Consider the following 8,155-nt stretch of genomic DNA (forward strand, 5'->3'; position numbering starts at 1 on the left):
CGTTTCTTGTCCAAGAATGAGGTGATCTATCCATGCGTCAATCAGTTCGTATGGTTGACGGTTTTGCACAGTGACAGGAGGTCGAGATACCTCGAAACTGGGAACATGTATGTTGAGTTGTGTTGGTTGTGATCTGAGTGTTTCTTTCATACTTGGGGTAAGTGCTTCTGAATGTGGGTTTTGTTGATCCACGTTACTACACTTGACAGCACCATCAGATGCTTCCAACCACTTCTGAATATATTCCTGTTTTCCATGTTCCTGAAAATGAGTTTTCCTATCAGCCACATTACTACCTATTACAAGCATGTCTTCACGCATTTTCACCTCCAAATCTGCCATATCCTTTCTGTGTGTTGCTTCCTGCTTGACTTGTGTGGCCTGCATTTCAGCAATTTGCTTAGACTGATTTACATGAAGTTCAGTCATTTTTGCAGCAAGTTTTGCTGCTTCCTCAGCAAAAAATGCTTTCAGTTTTGCTTGTTCAGCTTTAAACACCATATTTGTATTGCTGCTCTTCCCTTGGCTGTAATTGTCATTTTCACTTTCAATTGATCTAGTGTCACCTTGTGAGCTTATCACAGACAGTGACTTAACAGATTTGCTCACTAAAATGTCTCCAATTTCTTCCAGTGCTTTATTTGCAATTTCCTGCCTTTCCTTAAACCAATCCATTGCCTGCTGACTTTCTGTTTCACCATGCAACACTGACAAATACTGCCTATGGGCATCATACAGAGCTTTTACTGCCGCTTCAATTTTGTTGCATGTCACTGATAATGTTCGTTTCGACCTCTTTTCCGTAATTTGAGACCTTGCCGTATTAATAATTGCCGTCAAACGAGCAGCATAACCACTCCTAGCATACTTCAAGTCTTGTTTTTCTGTGTTAAACTCGTATCTATCGGGATGAATTCCCTTTGTCGATCTACTACACCGTCTTGGCAAACCAGGCTCAGAACGAGTGCTTCGCAAGTGTTTAGAATCAAATTCAGCATTAAGTGACAGTTTTGGTGGCCCACCTTTGGTAGATTCCATCTTTAAAGGATAACTGAAAGTTCCAACACTTCTGTGCTAAATGAGAGGAATGAACTGTGTTTGAATGTTGCAAGGGGTTCAGTTTTCGCGCACATGAAGAAAAACCTTTTGTTCGTGAGAGAACAAAGACGTATTAGTGTCTTGAGATAATTCAATGCGCTGCAATCGACGAGAAATACACAAATGGGCTTTGAGATTGAGTTGTGATTGTGTTTTACCCATCATTACTTTGTTTTTCTTCGTGACTGGCATGCGAAATCAACGGCGACATGCAATCCTCTCCATAATAACCAACACAAGGGAGCTAACTAAAAGTTAATTATAACGGACTACCGCACAAAAGAAATAATCAAATTAATGCTGGTCATTAACAATATCTGATTTCTGTATCTCGAAAACGATCTAAAATACAAATTCGGCAAGTAAAAAGTATATAAATTTATGGATATGTCACACATGTGTTCCTGGAATCATCATTATTTGATAGTGATTCATGAACACATTCTCATAAGTCGGAATCGTACAGTCGACACTGCTTTTGGCAGAGACTTCTTATGAATATGGAAAGGCTTTTGTCGCTTTTATTTCTAAGCACCGAGCCTTCTTCACCATTGTCTTCAGCAACCCATGCTTGCCATAAAAGGCGACTATGCTTGTCGAAAGAGGCGACTAACGAGATCGCGTGGTCAGGCTCGCTGACTTGGTTGATGCATGACCCTATGCGTGGATCGAGGCTCACTGGTTTGTATGGTCCAGACTCGATTATTTACAAACTGCTGTCATATTGCTGGAATATTGATGAGTGCGGCGTAAAACAACAAACAAACAAAGCAGTCTCGTGAATGTATTTAATCTGTCGTCTATAAGTGGCCAAATACAGAAACAGTCATCCAGAAGTTGCATACGTGGGTGCCATTTTCGTACCCATTGTAGTCCCTTAAATCTCGACCCGTGAAGATCCGGGGTAGAATAGGTCTTCAGCAACCCATGCTTGTCGTAAAAGGCGACTACGCTTGTCGTAAGATATCGGGTAGTCAGGCTCGCTGACGTGGTTGAACCATGTCATCGATCCCAATTGCTTGGATCTATGCTCATGATATCAGTCACTGGATTGTCTGGTCCAGACTCGAATATTTACAGACAGCCGTCATATAGCTTGAATATTGCTGAGTGCGGCGTAAAACAAAACCAACTAACCAATCTTCGGGGCCCGGTGAGCTGAAAGATGGGATGCTTTTGTCGTTGTTGATGCCAAGAGGTTTTTCCGAAGTCTAGATATAGGAACCATTCTAGAACACAGACATCAGGTTTATATGTCAAAAGTCTTTATTAATGAGTTGTTCGGAATACAATTACTGGAAGACATTGTTCAGTTGCATCGCTGAATGTTTCGATTAGCAACTACGAGAAACCATTCCACCAGCTCCTTTCCGAGAATATTGACCAGGTCAGAATCTGCCTGGAGGGCAGATAGTGCCTCGGGTAGAGTGGTTGGTAGAGTATTGGCTGATTTGGAGTTAGCAGCTGGCTCCTCTGTGTCTGGACATTGAGCAGGACAATCCAGGTTATTGAGTACTCCGTCTAAACCTGCAGCTATAGTCGCTGCAAGAGTCAGATACGGATTGCTTCTCCCACTTGGAATGCGGTTCTCAAAGTAGACGCCTTGTTTATCAGTATCTGCTTTAACTCGAAAAGACGAAAGACGATTTTCCAAAGCCCAGTTTATTGTTCTTGGTCTCCTTGGGCGGTGCAATCGATCATAACAATTTACTGTAGGACACCAGAAAGCTGAGAGAGCTCTAGAGTGTTTTAGCAGTCCACCAAGCCAACATCTTCCAAAATCAGATATACCATCGGGTTTGCTGGAATCACTGAAAATATTTTCACCACTTTCAATCGATAACACCGAATGATTGTAATGCATTCCGACTTCACCTGTTTTTTGCTTGGACAAAAAACTGACTTTATAATCTGTGTGCTTAGTTGCTACTTCAAGAGCTCCACTTCGAAAGGTAAAAGCCCAGTCAGCAGCTGTGATGCCTTTGGATGCCTTTAAAACTCCCTCGAAGAGTCCAGCATCCCACTCTGTATGAAAGTTTTCAACGTCAACACCTGCATTATGCATGCCATTGTCTAAGGCGTAAAGAAATGCACTGTGTTTTGTGTGGTCCAAGTGATGCATTCGCCATCTTCCCGACGCAGGTAGGTCTTTATAATACAACATGTATTCCATCTCGAATCCTGACAAAATCGTATACCCATTGTTGGCCAATCGTTGGAGTTGTTGTTTAGCAGCATATCTTGGAAAACAGTTAACAGGAGTCTTGTCTTTCAACCAATACGCGTCACATATGACCTCAGCGACCTTGAACTGTTCCCCACCATCCCAGGAAATAGCTTTCATTGTGCTGAGATCGGGAATGATTACAAAGCCAAAATCCCTTTGCAGTGACGCAGGAACGCCTGAAAATATTTCAAGACAATAATGTCATGTCTATGATAAGTTATATTTCAATGAGGCCATATTAGGATTCACTTGAGACGAATCACTGGTTATGTTCCAGTGTTTAACGCCACAGAATATTTCAGCTGTACACCAGGGTCCTCTGAATAATTGTCTGGACCAGACAATCAGTTATGATCAAACTTAAAACTTGTCACAAAAAAGTGTAATCTTGAAAAAGATGTTTGTTTAGCTTTACTGTGGAACGCACAGAGGTACCACTTACAAGAAGACCTTCAGCTGAAGCACTAACAATATGCTGTAAGTAACAAGGACTTACACATGCAAAAGATGGGAAAAAATAATTCATTGCATCACTTCACACTAGAATGTCAATTCAGATAAGGCGCATTTAATTCTTGTTAGATAAATTTTGATAATATGTATTGTAAAAAGTGTGTGATTTTAATTTGGTAAAATGATTATATAACTGTGATTGTTAGTGGCTGTACCTTCAAATGGGGTTGAAGTAACGTCAAGTAATTGTCCCCCTGAGAGGGTACGTAAGTCCCACTTAATTCAAAGTATATTTCATTTTCCTGGATTTTAATCGTAGAATACTTGTTGTTTAGTAATGCTTTAGCTTACACTTACTTACAATCACCAGTGGCCAGAGGGATGGTGTAAATCCTGCTGGGGTACCATGCAGGAAGCAGATGTACAGTAAGTCCCCACGGCCCCTAGTATGGTGACCTAGCTTTGGTTGCTGGTGATCTCTAGCCCATTTTTATAATGTATTGTTTAGAATAGTCACTTTTTTTATGGAAACATGCTAGTTTTAAATCTATATCTGTGAAAGTCCAGAGATTTTACTGTCCTTTGTCGAAATACTGAAATACTGTCGATGTGACTATAAATTTTAACTCACTCACTCACTATACCCAACTAATAAACAACAATAACAAAGTTTTATAAACCATGACAAGATTTTTTGTTTATTTGTTATTTAACGCCTCAACCAGCCATATTCTACCTATTTAATTGAATCTGGACCAGGCATTCAGTGACTAATATTAAGAGCATCGATCCACAATTGGGATATGACTGACCAGACCAACGAACTTAACCTCACGATTCATTTAATCACCTCTTAAAACCAGCATAGGTTGCCGGGGACCTACATTCTTACCCGGAATCACAAGACAGGTAGGCTTCTAAGATCATAACACATACCTACTCCTACAGTGACCCCAGTTCTACAGACGTGTTCGGCATGGCGGCGATGAAGAATTCTTCCTCTGGACTTTCCGGATACGTCACAGACAGTCAGTCGTAAATAGTCGTAGGGTACCGACATCTGAGACATGGTCCTGCAATAAACCATTCATTGCAATAAACAATTAACAATCATTTACACTGTTCGATACATCGCCATTTGTTACGTTATATTTGAATCCTGGGTTTTGAACGCACGTCCATGGGCTCGACAAAGTAACTTATGCTCATTTATCAGTGTCTTTGGAGCAGCGTCTGCGGCAGATGGCATCATTTATTAACAACTGGCTCCTTGGATAGTTGATAGATCGTCTTGCTGGAGAGAGGGATGTCGGGGGTGTGATCAGCTGTCCGTGTTTCAGTTTGAGTCTGATACTCAAGAATCGGATATAGAATAGGGGGAGTAAATTGAGCCTGATACTCAAGAATCGGAAGTAGAATGGGGGTAGTAGTTAAAGCCTGATACTGAAGAATCGGATATAGAATAAAGGGAGTAGTTAGAGCCTGATACTCAAGAATCGGATATAGAATATGGGGAGTAAATTGAGCCAGTTACTCAAGAATCGGATATCGAACAGGGGAAGTAGTTTGAGGCTGATACTCAAGATTCGGATATAGAATATGTAGAGTAGTTTGAGCCTGATACTCAAGAATCGGATATAGAATATGGGGAGCAGTTTGAGGCAGATACTCAAGAATCGGATATAGAACAGGGGGAGTAGTTAGAGCCAGATACTCAAGAGTCGGATATAGAACAGGGGGAGTAGTTTTAGCCTGATACTCAAGAATCCGATATAGAATAGGGGAAATAGTTAGAGCCTGATACTCAAAAGTCGGATATAGAATATAGGGAGTAGTTAGAGCCTGATACTCAAGAATCGGATATAGAATATGGGGAGTTAATTGAGCCAGATACTCAAGAATCGGATATAGAACAGGGGAAGTAGTTTGAGGCTGATACTCAAGATTCGGATATAGAATATGTAGAGTAGTTTGAGCTTGATACGCAAGAATCTGATATGGAAAAGGGGGAGTAGTTTGAGCCTGATACTCAAGAATCGGATATAGAATATGGGGAGTAGTTTGAGCCAGATACTCAAGAATCCGATATAGAATAGGGGAAGTAGTTTGAGCCTGATACTCAAAAGTCGGATATAGAATAAAGGGAGTAGTTAGAGCCTGATACTCAAGAATCGGATATAGAATATGGGGAGCAAATTGAGCCAGTTACTCAAGAATCGGATATCGAACAGGGGAAGTAGTTTGAGCCTGATACTCAAGAATCGGATATAGAATATGGGGAGCAGTTTGAGGCAGATACTCAAGAATCGGATATAGAACAGGGGGAGTAGTTAGAGCCAGATACTCAAGAGTCGGATATAGAACAGGGGGAGTAGTTTTAGCCTGATACTCAAGAATCGGATAAAGAATAGGGGAAGTAGTTAGAGACTGATACTCAAGAGTCGGATATTGAATATGGGGAGTAGTTAGAGCCTGATACTCAAGAGTCGGATATTGAATATGGGGAGTAGTTTGAGCCTGATACTCAAGATTCGGATATAGAATATGGGGAGTAGTTTGAGCCTGATACTCAAGAGTCGGATATAGAATATGGGGTGTAGTTTGAGCCAGATACTCAAGAATACTCGGATATAGAACAGGGGAAGTAGTTTGAGAGAGATACTCAAGAGTCGGATGTAGAATATTGGGAGTAGATTGAGCTTGATATTAAAAAATCGGATGTAGAACAGGACGAGTAGTTTGAGCCTGATTTTAAAGAATTTGATATAGAATAGGGAGGGTAGTTATTGAAGAACGGGATATAGGTTGGTTGGTTTGCTTGTCGTACGCGTAAGAGGCGACTTACGGGATCGGGTGGTCAAGCTCGCTGTCATCGATCCCAATTGCGTGGATCGATTCGCATGTCAATCACTGGATTGTCTGGTCCAGACTCGATTATTTAGTCCCCCGTCATATAGCTGGAATATTGCTGAGTGCGGCGTTAAACAACAACAACAACAACAACAACAACAACAAAAATATGATGGCGGTCTAAGTTATCGAGTCTTGACCAGACAATCCAGTGATTGATTTTATGAGCACCGAGCCATGAAATTGGGATCCAATGACATGCATAAACTGAGTCGGCGAGTCTGACCACTTGATCCCGTTGGTCGCCTCTTACGACAAGTATGGGTTATGAAGACTATTCTAACCCACATCTTCACGTATCAGATTATAGTAAATAACCTACCTTCTTAGTTGATGCAGAAAGCCGGTGTGCAAAGGATCACATGTGTCATTCAGTTGGTGAATCAAGGAATGAAAACGGCTGGTCCTTTTATATACGTGGATTAGAACACGTGACCAAAAACAATTATAGCTGATTATTGTAAACATATTATGATAAGAAAAGGAAAATTATGACAAATATTATGATGCACGCATTGATGACGATAATCAAAACTATTCATTCATGCTTCAAAAGCAAGTTGCACATATGTTACAACTTACCCACCTGTTACCTACCCAATGAACTGCAAATTTGTCATCTTCGTGATAAACATTTGAGATATTCGGGTGTTATGGAGTATTCACAATGACATTGAAGAATGCTTAATTCTGATGTAGTCACAATAAGACCAAATTCAGGTATGAAATTATATTCGATTCCTCAGAATTAACACTTTTTCACACAATAACTTTGCGTACGAAAACAACACTATCCTATTGGTTGGTTGGTTGGTTTGTTGTTTAACGTCGCACTCAGCAATATTCCAGCTATATGACGGCAGTCTGTAAATTCGTTGGGGCGGAGGATAATAAAAATAATAATACTCATACCCCCCGCCAATATGACATGTCCGGTTGTGTGCAATGCATTAGCTCCCGTGAACTATGGTGTTGATTTGCCTTCTGCAGTTTATGATAGAATACGTAACTGTATTTGTAATGAGTTGTGTTATTACTTAAACCACTTTTGGAGAATCCACATGGTATTTATTCCACTTGTCTCAAATACTTTCTGTGAATATAAAGAAAGTCCTTCCTTGATTATGCCTAATCTTTGAGACAGGGATTTGATGGTGCATTTGCTAGACCAAGTAATTTATCTCTCTTTGTACGGATATGTTTTAGCTTTGGAATCCAGTAAAAAGGAGGAATGGACATGTCTTCAGGTTTTAGAGTAAAGTCAAAAGTTGATTGATGGTTTTGGCAGATTTCATCCTCAGTTTACATACTGGCCTCATATGTGGCATTATTTCATATAACCAATTGAACGACATTGTTTGAATAAACAACATTTACTCACAACATTCATTCACCCAGTTCAAACTATAATAAAAAAATTTAGGCTGTCTTTATATTGTTGCAACAACAAAATGTGAATGTTTCATT

General features: G+C 40.3%; 1 protein-coding gene across 1 annotated transcript; it reads right to left on the bottom strand.

The window, feature by feature from the left end:
* Positions 1–2,396: 2,396 nt before the first annotated feature.
* On the bottom strand, positions 2,397–7,046 carry LOC124149044 (lengsin-like). The gene is made up of 3 exons (XM_046520390.2): positions 7,011–7,046; positions 4,715–4,851; positions 2,397–3,501 (listed from the first exon to the last, which is right to left on the bottom strand). The coding sequence occupies exons 2-3, from the start codon at positions 4,845–4,847 to the stop codon at positions 2,408–2,410; spliced, it is 1,227 nt and encodes a 408-aa protein (XP_046376346.1). The 5' UTR covers positions 4,848–4,851; positions 7,011–7,046; the 3' UTR covers positions 2,397–2,407.
* Between the last annotated feature and the right edge of the window lie 1,109 nt (positions 7,047–8,155).

The sequence above is a fragment of the Haliotis rufescens genome, unplaced genomic scaffold (genome assembly GCF_023055435.1).
Source record: "Haliotis rufescens isolate VD_foot unplaced genomic scaffold, xgHalRufe1.0.p SCAF_8, whole genome shotgun sequence".
Lineage (NCBI taxonomy): Eukaryota > Metazoa > Mollusca > Gastropoda > Lepetellida > Haliotidae > Haliotis > Haliotis rufescens.

Excerpts from the sequence above, each read along its gene's own strand:
- LOC124149044 (XM_046520390.2), bottom strand. The coding sequence starts at position 4,847 with ATGTCTCAGATGTCGGTACCCTACGACTATTTACGACTGACTGTCTGT. Across the intron at positions 3,502-4,714 it reads TGGGGTCACTGTAGGAGTAG|GCGTTCCTGCGTCACTGCAA; the intron begins GTATGTGTTATG and ends AAATATTTTCAG.